The following is an 18,219-nucleotide window of genomic DNA, read 5'->3' as shown; positions in this document are numbered from 1 at the left end:
AATCTAAGTGAGTGAGCTAATGAAGTCGGTTTACAGACTTAGTTTTACGACACCCAGTTCTCACTTGCTTCGGCGCTGAAGTGTTTGAAGTGGCCAAAGAGGTGAAATGTGTTTAAAGGTGCACCACGTAGTTATGGGGAAGAAATGTACTCATTTTTTTTTTTTTATGCCTAAACAAACTAAGTAAACAAACTCTCTTTGTTTTCATGACCGAATAAACAAACTGACCTTAAAGGACAACACAGTTTCATATTGTTTTACTTTGTTTATATGTGGCGGACCCTGCCACCTTTCTAGCTTCAAACAGTGTTCTGGGGACCGTATTTTCCTCTGAGAACAACTTGTTTATTCAGTTATGGGGAAAAAAATAGTGTTGTTGCCTCATTAATATTGTAAATATTACAATCCTGCGTTTGAATTTCTTCTCCAAAACGACATAGCGCCCCTTTTAAAGCGGTACACCAGTGAGCTTTGATGTAAGACAAGTTGAAAACTCTGATCTGTCACGGGCTGACAGGTCCGTAAACTGCTCTACCAGCATGATTGACGAGTCGCTCCCGTTTCATTATCAAATAGGCATCAATGAATAATTTGTGGCATCTGTGGAAAGACAAAGAGAGGTTTGATTGCTGCCAGGCGGACATCCGTGGCTCTGTGTCGAGAGGTAGAGCGGGACATGATTTACGATCGAGCGGGACAGTTTGGCATCGCTCGGACTTGACTTTTCCATATATTATGAGGTAAATCCCAGAATTTTTACAGTTCTGGGAAGCCTACATAAGAGAGGAATTCTTTGGCTGAAGCAAAACATGGCTGTTTTGCATGGCCTCTTAGGTGCTTTCAGTAACCAGGGATACTAGAGCTCCCTAAACTCTCTCTTATTTTAATTGACTTTGGCCTGCAGGAGGCTTGTGTCCATTCAAACCTTTCTGGGCAGAGAGAGAGAGCGATGAGGAGGAGGAGGAGGAGGAGGAGGGAGGGAGAGGAGAGGAGAGGAGGAGGAACAGAATGTGAATAGAGCTCCCTCAGAAACTAAAGAGTGCAGCCCACTAGAGCCGCTCTTGTTAGTTTGCTCATGGTCTTTGTTCTCCATTCAGCCCTTCTGGCTAAATGTCTTCAAACAAGCCGTTTGGGGGTTGTGAATCTTTTCCGACAGGTTTATGGCAAAAAATTTGGACTTGATTTTTTTTTACAGTCAGTGTGGGAATAAGTGAGGAAGTGCGGCTGTAGTGATAATGTGAGTGCGATGTGATGACTGGATGGATGTGTGTGTCTGTTACGTTAGTGACCAAGCCATGTGGGGCGATGCCAGGTGGGAGTCCAGGGTTGACAAGGGAGCAGGTGTCTATTAGATACAGAGCAGAGAGGGAAGGAGGGAGGGGAGGGGGGGATTCATAAGAGCTCTTGGCATCTGCCTTACCTGCTGCCTCCCCTACAGTCCTCCTGCCAGTAAATGGAGGGTAAGACGGGGGGGCGAGGAGAAAAGACGAAGAGATGAGGGAAAGGTTTGGGAGCAGGCAGCAAGGGAATGAGTGACCTTTGTGATGGTAGCCGTGTTCTTAGGGTTATCCTCTCCCACGGGTTGTTCGGTCATGGTTGGGTTGCATCTGTTGCACATCTGTAAACAGGGTCAAAAACGTCTTTCTTTTATTGCCTCCCTGATTAAATGGATCATTTCCGTGCTCAAAGCTTTGTAAAATGACGTCTTTCTTGAATTTTTTACTCCGTTCTGAGGGTATCTGCCCTAGAAAATTGACTATTGGTCAGGCTCTAAGCACAAGCAGCCCAAACTGACCTGTAGCTGCCATAGGCCTGATGTGAAGTTACATTTTTGAGGAGGTGCACGTCGCCTGTGGTGTATCTACAGCTTAAATTAAATTATACTTCAAAACTTGGTCAAACTAAAATGGCTTGACACTACTACTACAGGTAAGGGCCCAGTGCACAAGAAGAGAAATGGAAGAAGAAAGGGAAAGCCCCTTGAGCTTGTCCTTGTAGTATCTGCGATTTCACCCCTTAAGTACGGTTTCTCCATATTTTTCCGAAACTCTTCGCCGTATTCTCCATCAGAAGTGTCTATATTAGCAGCAGTAGTGTGAAACGCTGCTTTAACCTTAGTCCTGAGTCTTCCGGTTACCCTTTTTGAATGACGAATACAGACTACCGCCATCTGACGGTAGGGAGAAGTATTTCCTCTCACAATGGCGCAGTACGGTTGAGTCTTTGTGGTGTGTTCAAGTGCAGCTTTTTGGACGAGATACAGGCGAACGCAACAGCCAGCACTGGTTGCCACTTGTTCTTTGATGTCATGTTTGTTGTGCCTGGGCCCTGAGTGAGAAAACATAATCCTTAAAGAGCCTTTTTCTTTTCAGAGAGCAAAACCAGACAGAATCAAGCTATTTAATCAGAGTTTTTGTCTCTCTGCCTCCCGTCTGTATGTACGGTGAAAGGTGGGGGAGCATTATCATTGGAGAGAGCATTGAACAACTGTCAGGGATGCAGTCCACGTCATTTGTCATGCCTCCCTGGGGGCTTTATGACACACAGAGTGAAGCTGGAAGCTGCAGGCCCAGCTACCAAACCACCCATCTAGTCCCAGCAGATGCGTTTAGCGCCCTTCGCCGTGGCTGACCATCAGGCTCCGCAGCTGAGCACCAGAATATCAATACGGCTCAGACTCAGCCGGGCCCCTGGGACTATCTACAAGGCAAACAGGATAGGCTCCTCTCCTCATGGAAGACAGAGACCCATTGCCGCCAGGGAGAGCAATGTAAACAGAGTGAGAAGATGCTCTGTAGCACCAAACGGCAGTTTGATTCACTCCAGAATAGTCGCTGTGATTTTGAACCCTGAGACGGGTTATCTCCAGTTTTGGCTCTTCTCAGGGAGGGAGACAGATGAGTGTATTGAAGGGCCGTCTGTGGGAGGAGAGGAGAAGAAAAACAGTAATCCTTTTGTGTTCATCATCCGCACTGTCCTCAGAGATGCTACAATGAAGGAGGAGGAGGAGGAGGAGGAGGGAGAGACTGTGAAGAGTAACGGGTTGGCTGTTCCTCCTCCTGTCATATGAAACCTGAGGTTTATCCTCTGAGTCAATGACAGAGCACCTCTCCTTTAAACAGGTCGGTGCTCAGCGGAGGTGGTAATTTTGTGCAGTGATAAGCCCTTTATCTAATGGTGGGGTAGAGTAATTCCTCCATAAGTGGCAGAGCTGGTGCTTCCCTCCTTCTCCTCCCTCTCTCAGATATGTATTGTCGTTTTCCTGCTCGCCTCTTGTTGTTTTTGTCCCGCGGCTGTTGATGTGACGCGAGGATACCGTCCCCTCAGCCAGACGGCCTCACGGTGGCACGGTTAGGGGATAAATTGTGGAGACATGTTTATCAACATAGAAGAAGTGCAAGTTACCCCTTGTTGCAGGAGAATAATGGGACCTAATTGAGCTGTAACATGCTGGCTGGTCGCCAGGCCCTTGAATTGAAAACTCACTCCATCAGAAGGGGGTCCGGGGAGAGGGAAGGTGCTGTTGAAACATAGATGTGAAACTCGTAAACCTATTAGCCGCGCTTGGACCTGGTTGTATTTAATTAAAAGTAACCTACAAATCTACCTGCGCGTGTGATGTTTGTAGGGGAAGGAGCACCTGAGAGGCCCTTTCTGTCAACCAAAGCACAGCCGTGGTGAAGTCAGATCAATCCTCCGGAGGAACAGCACAGCCTGTCTCCTGGCACCTGCCTCGCCAAGAACAGGAGGAGGAAGGAGGGGAGGGAGGGAGAGAGAGAGAGAAAAAAGAGAGGGAGCACGAGCGGGTGGGAAGGAGGAAAAACCCAGCTGCCTCTGCGCCCGAGCCCCGTGCTGCTTTTAAAGGAGCGGGAGGGAGGGGAGGAGAGGGAGACTGCTGGCACCATCTGTACATGTCTTTTGTATTCCAGCCCTCATCTTTACACAGAGCGAGGCTGGTGTGCTCAGTGTTCAAATGAAAGGAGAGGAGGTGCCTTTTGGGGTGCGATGCTCTGAGAGGAGAAGGTGTGTGTGTGTGTGTGTGTGTGTGCGTGCGTGCGTGTTTGTGTGTCGACGCTGAGATTCATGTTTTGTCCTCGGCGCACTCAGAGGACATCTCGTGTCCTATTTATTTTACCCCTGTGTGTGTTTGTTAATGTAATCCAGTGTGGTGTCTTCCCCTCTGTTTGCAAGCACTCATGTGTGGTCAAATCTCTGGGTTGCCATGTTTGTGATGGGAGTCAGAAGCTTTTGTTTGTTCCTCCCTCCCATCAGCCCCATTAGCCTGATGTCTCCTCTCCCTCACTGACTCACTGCTGCCTCACCCGCCGCCTGCGAGGACAGCCTGCGCTGTCTGCTGTCATATTGACGTGGCTTTTTGCGCGAACCGCAGCTGAAATCACCGAGCACTCTGTTTCACCCACCCGCCCCTCCCTCGCTCCTCACTCTCAGCCCTAGAAGTGCTGTGAATCATAAGAGGAGGTGGCTGCCCTGCTCTTTGATTGAATCCACATTCCCTTTCTCCTGTGCCGCCGCCGAGAGAGGCTAGGAGGAGGCAGGAGGGAGAGAAAAAGGAAAAGTGAGTCTTTTGTAGTTGGCACAGTACAAAAACATGCACTGCAGATGAAAAGCATATGATTCGATCAAACGCGCTCTGTGGTATCTGCCTAACCAAGCGGTAGGTAGGAAGGTGGAGAGGAGGGGACGGGCTGGAGTCCATCTGCAGGCTCAGAGTGAACCCTAGTGGCCGAGAGCTGCAGTGGCATGCTGGTTTGAAGCTGATCTTTTAGACTGCAGCATTAAGGCACCTCCATTTGTTTCTTTACAGAGGGGATTGCTATAGAGTGCAAAATATTTCTAAAAGATTAAGCCATTTATTTTGTGTTCATCTGCACTGTAAAGCTAATTTGAACGTGGAGATGTTGGAAGATGAGGCAGCAAAGTGAGCTCAGAGGTTTTGGCATCCTGTGATATCTATGTTGATTAAAACCAAGTGCTGGCAAGCTATTAGTAATTTAAGAGCAAACAACCCCAGAATTTGTCAGGTCATTGGAAGATATACAACGGATCATTTAAAACCACCCATCCATGCTTGAATTAATTTAGTTATAACAATCAGATCCTTTTTGAAAAATGTCCTTCTTTTGTTGTACTTTGGCCGTGCCGTGCGCTATTGTTTTCTTCTTATTGTTTGTGCTCCAAACTATGTGATTATGGTCTTGACTCACATAAACAAATGACGTAGGGCTGCCACAATGTCAGATTTTTTCACTTTGCGATTTGGGCAAAATAATTCAAGACAACGATATCATCGCTATATCTCTTCTCTTCTGACATGATTTTGCGCAGCAGTGTTTTACGGCAGGTAGCATCCGATGTTAAGGTGCATTCTCGCCACCTACTACGACAAAGCGGGAACAGAAAGAAATGGAAATGATCTAAGGGGGGCTTGTGTATTTACGTAGTATTATCACATGCGTATAATTACATGATTTCAGTATTTTATTCTTAAATATCACGATTATAGTCAATACTGGTATATCGTGACATTGATAATGCAACATATTGTGGAGGCTTTTGGTGTATTTTTCTAGAAAAGTTTGATTTTCAAGGTAGTAGATAGTATAGTAGACTTTGTCAATTTATTGCAGACAGACATACCTTTACATAGTGGGGACTTAAATAATGATGAAGAGAGTGACCGTGCACACGAGTGTTTCCTACAATCAGGTCTAAAAGACAGCTGTACCGTCACTTTCTCAATTATGTCAAGGTTAAGTCTCTCACTTTATGCATTCTTCTGCCATAGAGATTCTTCATGTCATGTCCAGTAAACAGGAGTGAATTTATTTACAAATCATCGAAAGAAGATGAACACAACTGCTGCTAATGTGTTCGAATAAAGATAACCAGCTCTGTAAACCAAAAAAAAAAACTCTTATTTGTCGAAGGAAAAACTTAAAATGACCAGTTCATCAAAACAAACCAACTAAAAATTCACCAATTCAAAGACTTAAAATCATACTTTTACTTTATAGGTCATTTTCTTTCAGCTTATAGGATATTTCAGTATTTTACGCTAATGCATATTTACGTTGGGCTCCCTGATTTTTCACAGGGTCTCTTGAAGTAAACACTTGATACATGATTTTGTCAGTCAGGTCATTGCTTTTCGATTTTTTGTCTAAATCTGCTCAGAAGCTTCTTTTCTAAGCCGTTATGTCATCAGCCCTCCTCTTCCCACATAATCAGTTTTTGCAGGTTTTTGCAGCGCTTGCACTAGAGGGGCTATTACCTCTGCAGTTATTTCTCACAGGACTCCGACAGCACTGATACACTCCTCTTCCTCTGCTCTCTCTTTCAGCTCTTCTGTCCTCGTGGTGCGAGGAGCTGGGACGCCTCCTCCTCCTCCGTCACCAGAAGAACAGGCAGAACGAGCCGCCAGGAAAAGTGCCCATGCAGCCCCCCATGAGCTCCATGAAGCCCGGCCTCTCGCACGGGTCAGTGTTCACACTGCTGCTGCTTTTTGGCTTGTGTGTGAGGTGTGTTTGTGTGTGTGAACAGACAGACCAGGCCCTCGGGGAAAGCCCTTCCTCTCCACACGAAGCCCGGCGTTCCTTATGGATCAGTGGTCAGACAAACTGCCAGACTAACTGCTTGTAGCGCAGTCAATAGGGACAAACAGTACCGCTCAACCCTGAGTACATGTAGTTAATAATTACAACACTATGTTTGTGCATTTCAACAGGAAGCGCATGCTTTTATTTTATAATCCAACAATAAAACCTTTGTCTTTCCCAATCACTCCACCAATGCAAATAGACTTCCTACAAATGTACTTTTTGTGCATGGCAAATATTTGTCCGGCAACACATGATGTGTTTTTGTTCCTCCCCCTGCAGAGATGGGTCTTTTCCCTATGACTCAGTTCCCTGGCAACAGAACACCAATCAGCCTCCAGGTTCGTTGTCCGTGGTGACTACAGTGTGGGGCGTGACCAACACGTCGCAAAGCCAGGTGAGATCCCATACCTGTCGAACGGAGTCAAAGTGTGTCGGAGTGGACTGCATCTGATGGTTCAACTGACTGAGCTTAATTTGACTCACATCATGAGTGATGATACTGTCTTGGCTCACAGCTTCACTGGTCAGAAATCAGCACTCTTTTTGGAGAGCGAGACGAAACCCATTTGATGCTCCATGTAGTGGCTAAAGCACTCTACCGTAAAATGTCTTTCTCAAAGGGAATCATTTCTAGCCAGCGGGCCTGTGACCATGGTATTTTGGGGAAATAAACAAGGTTAAAGGAAGCAAGCGACCAAAGACACACCAGTGTCCCATGTTGTTGCTAGCTAGCTAATCAATGAATGTTATCTCTGAATTCCATCATAATATTGGTTGAAACCGGTTGGTTCAGGCCTAAGTAAGCACACGTCATATTTTGTTCTACAGGAAGAAAGCATGAAGAAAACATATTTTGTTAAATAGGTGCACAATATTAACAGTAATGTGAACTTAAAGGGTTTAAAAGGCATTATTCGCCTCAGCTTTAATGCTAAAGCGTCTCTGTATGTTTATGTCCAACAGGGGTTGGGAAATCCCATGGCCAACAACAACAATCCTATGAACCCTGGGGGCAACCCTATGGGCTCGGGTATGTCTGGTAACAATCCAGGGATGAACTCTCCTCAGTTCCCCGGTCCTCAGCAGCAGTTCCCCAACAAAGGCAACTCAAACCAGGCCTACATGCAGCAGGGCATGTACGGAAGACCTAACTACCCCGGAGGAGGAGGCTTTGGCGGCAAGTAAGTGGACAGTGGAGACTGATAGTTTAAATCCTCCAGCATGATTGTCTGAGGTCATTTCCTAAATCCTGTTTCTCTTCATCATAGTTACCCTGGAGGGCCTAATGCTGGACCTGGAGGAATGGGCATCCCTCCACACTCCCGTCCTCCTTCAGACTTCACCCAGCCTGCTGCTGCTGCCGCCGCTGCCGCTGTTGCAGCTGCTGCCGCCACGGCGACCGCCACTGCCACGGCGACCGTAGCTGCCCTGCAAGAAACCCAGAACAAGGACATGAACCAATACGGACCGGTACGACAAAACAAAAAACTGATTGCGCTTGTGTGTTAACATCTGTGTTTGTAAAGGAAATGATTGCATTTGTTGCACCCTGACTTTGCCTTTCAATACCAGAAATAGTACTAGAACAGAGAGCTGAGAGAAGTAGATCAAGGATTTTTGGTGAAAAAGACTAAATCAATGCTAAGGGTGAATTAACTAACCAAAGTAGCAATGGGGCCAAAGAACATTTAGCTATAACAAATGCTGACAGGCACGTGTTTTTCACCAGAGGTTAGAACATTTTGTCTTTTATTACTTCAAAGATTTTTGTCTAATGTGATTTTTAAGACTCACTAACAAACTAGCAAAATTTCCCACATTGACAGTCGAGTCAGAGATGGATGATTGAGCTCATTTTGTCTTCCAGATGAGTTCCTCTTTCCAGATGGCACCAAACCAGGCATACAACAGCCAGTTCATGAACCAGCCAGGACCCCGCGGCCCTCCATCCCTCCCTGGAAACATGGGCACAGGCATGAATGCATCCAACATGAGCGGGCCTCCCATGGGAATGAACCAGCCTAGGGGCCAAGGCATGGGACCTTTCACAGCCCATGGCCAGAGGATGCCCCAGCAAGGGTACGCAGGACCCCGGCCTCAGGGCATGGGTATGCAGGGCATCAAAAGACCGTACCCAGGAGAGGTGAGTGGATTGGAATTCAACTCTTTCACCTTAAAGTTTTAGCTTGTGTGCTGTAAGCTGAATATATGTTTTTCATCATTGCATCCACAGCCAAACTATGGTGGGCAGCAGTATGGACCAAACAGCCAGTTCCCTAACCAGCAGGGGCAGTACCCCACACCCAACGCCTCGAGGCCGCTGCCGTCCCCCAACTACCCGGGCCAGAGGATGCCAGGACAGCAGCTGCAGGGCCAATACCCGCCACCCAGTGGTGCCATGGGCCAGTACTACAAGGTGATGATGATTTGATGATTGCAGGGCTTTTTAAAACATGTAGATGATGATAATTTGGAGAGAAAATTAACTCTTAATCTCTTTTATTGAATTACAGCAAGAGCCACCTTTCAATGGCCAAACAAATAACTTCTCTGGGAGTGGATATCAGTACAACCAGGGTACTATGAATGGGGTAAGTCCACATTTTTTATCACGTTATCATAATCTTGGTTTTGCTGTTTATAGCCCTATGAACATTTATTAATCGATTGTCTTCAATGTAGCCGCCCAGACCGGTGGGAAACTACCCTCACTCCCCTGTGCCAGGCAACCCAACCCCTCCAATGACCCCAGGAAGCAACATCCCTCCATACCTGTCGCCAAACCAGGATGTGAAGCCACCCTTCCCTCCTGACATCAAACCAAATATCACCGCTCTCCCTCCCCCTCCAGGTCAGTCAAGGTCCAATGAAAAAATCTGAACAGTAGTTGAAAAGTGAATGATAGTCTGACCAAGGCTCTTCTTCACCGTGCAGCCAACCACAACGAGGAGCTGCGTCTCACGTTTCCAGTGCGGGATGGAGTTGTCCTAGAGCCCTTCAGGCTAGAGCATAACCTGGCTGTCAGCAACCACGTCTTCCACTTACGACCGTCTGTACACCAGACGCTCATGTGGAGGTAAGACATCATGCACAGAATCAACATACAGTATATTGCTAGATTTTCTTCCCAGATATTTTATCCCCTGCTAGCGTCACGATACAGTAGTTTCCTTTTCCCTAGATTTTTACATACAAGAACTTTTCCAAGAACCCAAACACTACTTGTTAATAGAATCAGCATTAGAGCTAGGGATGGCAATTCCTTTTAAATGTTTTTCATGATTATAGCTACAGTAATATGGCCTATTTCTACTGTAAACTGGTCTGAAAAGCAAGAGCAAGGAAGAAAGGAAGGACGGAGGCTTACTGGGAGTGAGAGGTGGTTCCAGTTCTTAAATTTGGTGGAAATACAAATATGAACATGCAAAAATAACCTCTAATTCCTCATTTAGTTCCTTGCTGATGTTGTTTAAGTGGGACTTTGTAAACAAGTTCGCCCTGTGGTTAGCATTGACAGGAACAGCAATGTAAGAAGAATCATCTATGAGAAAAAACAATATGTTGATGACACCAAACTATACATCAGTTGAAAACTCATTTTCAGTTTGAGCCTAAAATGACCTGGATTTCTCTTTTTTTTCAATTGTTCTTCTGTGGTCTCTCTGATCATTTCAACAGAGAAAAATAGCTTCACTCAAGAAATCTGCAGTCCAGAACCAATGTGTATTGTTTAATTCTTCTTAACCTTTGGCAAGAAGATTGAAAAGGCTGCACGGTCATACTGTCTGCAGCTGATATTATTTTACAAAAATCAAAGCTCACTATTATTCCCAGCTAACTTGGAGAAGGTCATCCTTTTAATCATTTCCTCTGATTTATTTCCCTCTCGAGCAAAAGCCGCTTTCACATCCGGAGCTGATCAAGATCATGAAATTAGGAAACATTCTGATGTCAGACCGTGAAATCACATTTTCCATCTGTTTTAAAACTGATTAAAAGGTTGGAAAGGATTCCTTAAGTTTGTCTCTACAGATGTTGGATCATTTTATCAGACAGTTAAAACTTCTTAGACCTATTTTACATCAGAGACAAGACAGGACTTAATGTTTTTTCTTCCCTTGTCTGTGCAGATCGGACCTGGAGCTGCAGTTTAAGTGCTACCACCACGAAGACCGTCAGATGAACACCAACTGGCCGGCGTCGGTCCAAGTCAGCGTAAACGCCACGCCGCTCACCATCGAGCGGGGCGACAATAAGACCTCCCACAAACCCCTGCACTTGAAACATGTATGCCAGCCAGGGAGGAACACGATCCAGATCACAGTCACTGCCTGCTGCTGTGTGAGTACACAAACCATCTGAACTAATAAGAAGAGGTTCACACAAATCCAGACACAGATCAGTAAAAGTCAGACAGGGAAATTGAATGCTAAAACTTGACCTATTAAGTCTTTTTTCCTCAGGACACACATCTTGAAACAGTAAAGAAACTATTAAAGACCAACCTTATGAGGATGTTTGTAACAGTGATGGTGTTTTTTCCTCCTGCAGTCGCACTTGTTTGTGCTGCAGCTGGTCCACAGGCCCTCAGTTCGCTCCGTCCTCCAGGGCTTACTGAAGAAGAGGCTTCTGCCTGCAGAGCACTGCATCACCAAAGGTATAAACAAGAGAACACAGTCACATTTTGCAGCCTGATATCCTGATCATTCTCAGTCCCAGTCCTTGCTTATGCTTACATCTTCTTTGCATTAAAGTTAAGAGGAACTTCAGCAGCGTAGCAGCATCATCGGGCAACGCGACGCTCAACGGAGAGGACGGCGTGGAGCAGACGGGCATTAAGGTTTCCCTCAAATGTCCAATCACCTTCCGGCGAATACAACTTCCAGCAAGAGGCCACGACTGCAAGCATGTTCAGGTCAGCGCTGCAGGGATAAACAAACACACCGAGAGTGGAGAATGCCTTGAGGGAAGAAGAATTTTAAAGTAGTGTACTGGATAAAAAATGTCTTTTTTCTTGTTCTTGCAGTGTTTTGATTTGGAATCATATTTACAACTGAACTGTGAGCGGGGGACATGGCGATGTCCTGTATGCAAGTAAGTTTATCAGGCTGAAATACATAATGGTGTTTACCCTGTACCTTCTCAGCATTATTAACCCCGTCTCACTTCTCTCCGCAGTAAAACAGCGTTGTTAGAGGGACTCGAAGTGGACCAGTACATGTGGGGAATCTTGAACGCTATTCAAAAGTAAGCTGCGACAGGAAACAAACTTTTAATGCGTACGTTTCTCTTCATTTCCTTGTATTTTAACTGTTTGATCTTTATTCCACCAGCTCGGAGTTTGAGGAGGTGACCATCGACCCGACGTGTAGTTGGCGGCCGGTGGCTATTAAATCTGACATTCACATCAAGGAGGATCCAGATGGACCGCTGGCCAAGAGGTTCAAAACGATGAGTCCCAGCCAGATGATCATGCCCAATGTGATGGAAATGATAGCTCAGCTCGGCCCAGGACCCTCGCCGTACCCCTTACTATCTCAGCAAGGGGGCAACAACAGCGAATACGGCAGCCAAGGTAGGACACAAACAGGCGATCACTGTGATGCAATGGCCGTAAGAAATGTATGCATGTGTTGACTGGTTTTTATTTTGTGTGCCAGGCAACAGTTACCAGGGGCACGGGAACTTTGACTTCCCTCACGTCACCCCCGGTGGTACGTCGATGAATGACTTCATGCACGGTCCCCAGCTGTCTCACCCGCCTGACGTGCCCAACAGCCTGATGGCCCAAGACAAGCCTCTCTCCCACAACATGCCTGACTCAGTGAGTTCTCCCACCGTTTAGTTCAACGACGCTTCGATTCAGCCTCTCTTTTTTTGTTCGATTTTGTGTCCTACCTTTATGTTTTCCTGTATCATATTTTTCAGCATATTTGACTTTTTCACATTGTTTTTTTTTTTTTTACGTAAAACCTTTTTTCTTAACTCATTTCTTACTGTCTTTCTAAACATGCTGTGTAAATCAGGTTTGAGTGCTTCAACTTTATTCAGTTGGTGTCATTCAAGGTGATACACTAAGGAAACACACTTTCTACCTTAAAAAGCACCTTAAAAGTGAACTGAACCATGCAGAGCTACCACGGCCCCTTTCTTGAAATATTATTACAACCCTAAAAAATTAGATTTTCTGGGTGTACGGAGGCATCTGATAGCAAATATCTACTTTACTTCCAAGATGAAAGTGTCTGCAGGTCCTTAAAAAGGCTTAAAATGTCTTAAATTCAATATCCAAATATATGTTTGGCCTTAAAAGTCATTAAATAGTCTTAAACTTGAATTTCTGAGGCCTTAATTTGAGAGATCTTAAGGTTTTATCTAATTTAATGTATCCGTCTTTTTAAATACTGAACCTAATGCTGTCTTTTTACCTCATCCTTGCACTTACTAGCAAAATGTAAAGTAGCATTACTCACTCCAATAACCATATTCCTTCATAAAACCTACCTCTGCACTGGACCATGTGTATTTAGTACAAAGCCTACCTTTATACTTTATACCTGCTATGTCATAATTGTAAGAAAAATATCTAGCAGGAGCCAGAAGCAGGTTAGCTTAGCGCAAAGTCTGGGAGCTAGCTGGTGGCTACCAACGCCTCTAAAACAAAGTTAAACAAGCAATTTGAAGATGTTACCAAACTCGTGACTGGACTTTTTCACTATTTTCTGAAAGTGAAATAACTGTCAGCTACAACCTTAGTGTCAACATTTCCCCCGTCCCTCTACAGATACCTCACTCTGCCGGTAACGACCAGTCGCACGGTCCGTTGCAGCAGAGCTTACATCCATCTCCGCACCCTGGGAGCCAATCAGGGCAGCAGCTACACCACAGCGGGCCTCCTCAGCCGTCGCGACAAGCTCCGCCTCCTCAGCAACAGCAGCAGCAGCAGCCAGGCCCCAACAACCATCCCCACGGTGACCTGGCCTTCAACCCCTCGAGCAGTTTGGACAGCCAAGCAGGGTCGGACATGCCCGAGCCATCTTTAGACGTGAGTCCTGACTAGCACCGGAAATATTCAAAGCCAGTCTTAAAGGGATAGTTCTGGTTTTGAGGTTTTTCGCCATAGTCAGTGTCTTACTTTGCCATCAGACAGCCCTTTTTGAGTGGCAATTGGAGCTGTAATATAGCTCTCTCCAAATCAACCAGACAAAAATACAAATTTTACCCTAAAAAATCGCTTTAAATAAAATAATCTGTGTTTTCACTGCCTGACCAGATGTTTTCCTTCTTCCTTGCAGCTTCTTCCAGAGCTGGCTAACCCAGACGAGCTGCTGTCGTACCTGGACCCTCCAGACCTTCCCAGCAATAGCAACGACGACCTTCTATCGCTCTTCGAAAACAACTGAGGCAATTCAGACACACATAAAACTTTTCTGACTGCCTGCAGAGAGCCCGGGGCGGTCGCTCAGTACTTGATAAACGCAAAGATGCACTCCCTTTCTCTTCTTCCTCTTGTACAGTTTTCATTGGCCAGCGCAGATTGACTGAAAGAGGTTCAAAACTCAAAGACACGGCGGGACGCGGGATGCCCTCTCATCCCGCGGCGATACTTTTGAACTGTGCAGCTATACTCAGTTGATTTTTTTAACGCCACACACAGGTGTATGTGTGCACATTAGGAACGTGTTGTAGCATTTTTTATTCATGTTTTGTTTCCTTTTGAGACGTAAAAAAGGAAATCACTGTATAAAAACAGAAAAATAACTGAAAAAAAAGAACCTGCGCTATCTGGCCAGTGTGCATTATGTCCATATTGTTAGTCCAATCTGAGAGGCTTCCTGGTGTCACAGCTCCATTCCCTGACTGGTCTGGTTAGTCGCACTGTTTTTGTCCATCACACATCATTTAAAAGCACAAAGAGATTTTGGCAATGCAAAAAAAACAAAAAACCTTCACAAAAGAAAAAAATTAGATTGGTGTTTGTCTCCTTGACAAAATGTTTTTTAAATGATTTCTTGCTCTTTCTGCCAAACATTTTAAAAGCGATTTTTGGGAATGATTGGCTTCCACTTTTTTCACAATTTGATACGAACATATTTTTGTCAAAAAAGAGATACCCCTGCCTCTCAGTCCTCTGAGGGTTGACAGCTGGAAAAGGAGATTTTGGCCCCACTGAAACAATTTATAGCATACCTGCACTTCTACATTGTATAGTTATCGTCCTCCCGTACAGAGGAGTGATTTTAAAAGGAAAAGAAAGGTACAATATGAGAGATCGAGGGTTCCTGTAACGATCCTGCTGCGTTTTAATGCTTGCTGCTACAACTCCTTCCACGCCGTCTGCTCCACATGAGCGGTCGGCGTCGCTCCTGTCGGCATTTTTGCAATCTCTCTCCCTGTTAAATGATGTGCTGTTTAAGTAGTCTGCAAAAGTGCATGTGTGCCAAGCCCTTGTCTAGTGCTGTTCCAAGTGGTGAAAAAAAAAGTTAGCGTGGTTTTTACTCTCTTTGTTTGTACGTTTTTTTTTTTGTTTTTGATTTCTGTCAGATTTAGAATGATTTATTTAACACTAACATTGAAGGGATAACGCTGATATCTGCGATACATTCACCGTGTATCTGCCGGATAGACTGTATTATGTTTGTTTGTTCTCCTGTTTTTCGTTTGCTGCATAATTAAACTATCCATAAATCTTTTGGGGAAACCGCTCAACATCACCAAAGTTAGAGGGATGAGAATGGAGACGTTTGTGTTTGCTCGGTCCTGCGTAAGACTGCGAGAAGCGCGAGTGCGAGTGTGTGTGTACGACTGCGTGTGTGTGTGTTTCCATTAGTGTGATGGGAGGTAATATTGATTTCAAAGATATAAGGGGGAGGACAAATACAGTTTTATCCATCACTGCTGTTCAAGAAGTGGTTTTTAAAGCAGTATTGGTGCAGACCTTTTTTCGCCACATTTGTTTTCAATTTCACTTTTTGAGAAGAGTGCTGTTCAGTATGCAAATGTATTATTTTTTAAGAAATGCTATTGTACTGTAAATATCATTGTGAATATTTTTGTATCATCTTGATAATGTTTGTCCTTTTGATCATTAGTCGTCCAAGCTAACCACGTATGCCCCCCCCCCAAACTCCCATCTAACCACTGACTCTGTTTGTAACCAGCATACGGCGGGCTGTCAGTCAGCCGGTCCAAATGTCTCATAAGCTATTTCCTGCAGGTCATCGTGCTTTCTAGTCACTTTTTTCCTCCCAGTGCACTCTGTCAGACGGGTGTCCTCCTCTTCCCTGCGTCAGCTCGAGGTGATTGTGTAGCATCATGTCAGTTTTCAGATGTCAAGCTCAGTCTGACGCAATGTTTTTCTTTTCACGCTCCGATGTATTTGTTTGAGAAAATGATCAATGTTGTCTACTCATGAGTTTTATGTTAACATTTCATCAGTGATACTGAATAACGAGTAATGGTTTTTCAAAAAAAGATGCGGTATCAGCTGGCTTTCAGTGTAATTAGTGAGCTATGTGAATATCATAATTGTTGCTAATTGTCAATACACAGTGGTATTTTAAAGATATATCACAACCATATTTTAAAGAAATCCATGATATTGTTTATATTTTTGTTATAGAAAATGTGGCTTTTTTTAAAAGCACGAGACCATATACATTTTTATCCCCTTTTGTTTTTTTGGTAAATTATTTTGTACTGGTTTTTCTTATTAATCTGTAAGGCTAGAAATCCAATTTCTTTCAACTGTAGCATTGTGCTGATTTAATTCGCCGCCCTGGTTTTATGTCAACATTATTTTAAACGTCATTTCTAAGAAATATTGTTTGTTCCAGTTCAGCACACACTGACATGTTGTTTCATATTTCTGTCACAAAGAGACATCAAATCAAATAATCCCTCTTTTAACGATACACTGCCACGTTTTCATTTTTTGAACGTCTGATTCGAAAACTTCTCATCAGTCCCATGGAGGTCGTCGTCATTTCATCTTCTGTTCTCACTTTCAAGTAAGCCAATTTGGTGTATAAGGCAGCACCCCAAATCTGTAGTTGCACAATCACAATAAAGGGCCATTTCTGTGGGGGGAAGTTGTTTAAAAAAACAATAATAAAAAACAAACAAAAAAATAAAACACAGAGAGTAAGGGCACGCTTATCATTCTGGCCTGGAAATGATGTTGAAGGCAAGGCTAGATCAAACGTCCCAAGGATGCCTGTATATATGTAAATGAATATAGAGACATGTGAACAGAAATTTATTCATTTTCCCTGGGAATGTGCATTGTTTCTTCAGAATAATAAAAAGCTTGCAACCCCTCTACTGGAAGTGGCTGAATATGGAAAATGAAACTTGTTAGTTAGTGTCTGTGGGTATCTCTCAGCATTTCGTTCCCCCTGCTGTAAAATACTTTCACCTCTTTTGTTAGGGGAACTGGGACAGCTATGTTTTACATGTAATATTTAGCCTAAGTGTTCTAGTCTGTCACCTGCATACTCTGAGGTGCTAAAGCTAAAAAAAAAAACTAAAAAAAAAGGAAAAAATAAACAAGGTTACAAAGAAAATCGCTCGGAGGGGTGGGAGAAAGGCGGTGGGAGGGACGGGTCCAGAAGATTGTAACCGAATCCATAGTTTGTACAATTTTTTGATATCATGAGCAGTTGGAAAAATGATACAATCTAAGGTGATTCATGCAATGTGGCCATTGTCTCTATTGTGTACATTGTATGTACAATCATTTCATATTCTAAACTGGTCAGAAAATAAAGGAACTAATTGTGATTTTTAGTCTTGCAGAACTGTATGTAGTTAGATGATGTGACAACCTAATATTTATCTAATAAATATGTATTCAGATGATACCTGTATGTTGCTGTGGTCTTGTCTTTTGTGTGCTTGTATCGATTAGGCCTGCTTAACTCTCACAGGCTGTCTGTCCAAGCAGGAAGTGTAAATTATGGGTGCATTTTGATTAATGTAGGTTGAGGTCAGCTTGCCATTGTGTGGTTTCGATATAAGCCGATATTAATTAACACAGCTGAATAAGTGTAGAAATATACGTACACTAGGGCTCAAACATTTTTGAATCACTCATAAATGTGCTCAAGCCAGAATAGAAAGCCCTTGTACTCAACTGAGCAACAGGGCAGAGTCTCTAGTTTCAGAAACAGACATCTCATTTGCCCTAAACTTGTAGTTTGTGACACCAGGATGCTGGCCTTCTAGGCAGAGTAGCAAAGAAAAAGCCATATCTGAGATTGGCTAATAAAAAGAAGAGATTAAGATTGGCAAAAGAATATAGACATTGTTGTCCTGATTGAAGAAGCAATATAACTGGCCTTCCTCATGCTGGTTGTGTATCTGAAGCATTAGCATTTTTGGGTTCGATTATAGTCTCAAAATGGTCAGAAAAAAATTACATACTTCTGAAATTTGTCAGTTTTTTCTTGACCTGAGAAATGAGAGCTATTCCATGAGAGAAATTGTTAAGATACTAAAGATCTTACACGGTGTGAACTACTCAATGCAAACTGTCTCAAACCAGAATAGAAAGAGAAGTGGGAGCAAAACTCCACTCTCAACATCAGCAGTGAAGAGA

At 44.0% G+C, this 18,219-nt stretch overlaps 1 protein-coding gene across 1 annotated transcript in view; it reads left to right on the top strand.

The window, feature by feature from the left end:
• The window catches only part of LOC141015835 (zinc finger MIZ domain-containing protein 1-like), a 125,821-nt gene extending 108,371 nt beyond the window's left edge, over window positions 1-17,450 (top strand). The window contains exons 6-23 of the mRNA XM_073490047.1: window positions 6,362-6,497; window positions 6,900-7,014; window positions 7,584-7,801; window positions 7,889-8,090; window positions 8,488-8,763; window positions 8,854-9,036; window positions 9,134-9,211; window positions 9,303-9,471; window positions 9,555-9,696; window positions 10,751-10,961; window positions 11,172-11,277; window positions 11,375-11,535; window positions 11,647-11,714; window positions 11,799-11,867; window positions 11,954-12,195; window positions 12,281-12,444; window positions 13,405-13,665; window positions 13,916-17,450. Of these exons, the coding sequence (XP_073346148.1) occupies window positions 6,362-6,497; window positions 6,900-7,014; window positions 7,584-7,801; window positions 7,889-8,090; window positions 8,488-8,763; window positions 8,854-9,036; window positions 9,134-9,211; window positions 9,303-9,471; window positions 9,555-9,696; window positions 10,751-10,961; window positions 11,172-11,277; window positions 11,375-11,535; window positions 11,647-11,714; window positions 11,799-11,867; window positions 11,954-12,195; window positions 12,281-12,444; window positions 13,405-13,665; window positions 13,916-14,023 (2,909 nt within the window). The 3' untranslated portion in view covers window positions 14,024-17,450. The remainder of the gene's footprint in view (window positions 1-6,361; window positions 6,498-6,899; window positions 7,015-7,583; window positions 7,802-7,888; window positions 8,091-8,487; window positions 8,764-8,853; window positions 9,037-9,133; window positions 9,212-9,302; window positions 9,472-9,554; window positions 9,697-10,750; window positions 10,962-11,171; window positions 11,278-11,374; window positions 11,536-11,646; window positions 11,715-11,798; window positions 11,868-11,953; window positions 12,196-12,280; window positions 12,445-13,404; window positions 13,666-13,915) is intronic.
• Window positions 17,451-18,219: the final 769 nt, after the last annotated feature.

This window comes from Pagrus major, chromosome 20 (assembly GCF_040436345.1).
Source record: "Pagrus major chromosome 20, Pma_NU_1.0".
Taxonomy (NCBI): domain Eukaryota; kingdom Metazoa; phylum Chordata; class Actinopteri; order Spariformes; family Sparidae; genus Pagrus; species Pagrus major.
The sequence above is the reverse complement of the archived record's forward strand: the minus strand, read 5'-3'. Positions and strand labels throughout refer to the sequence as shown.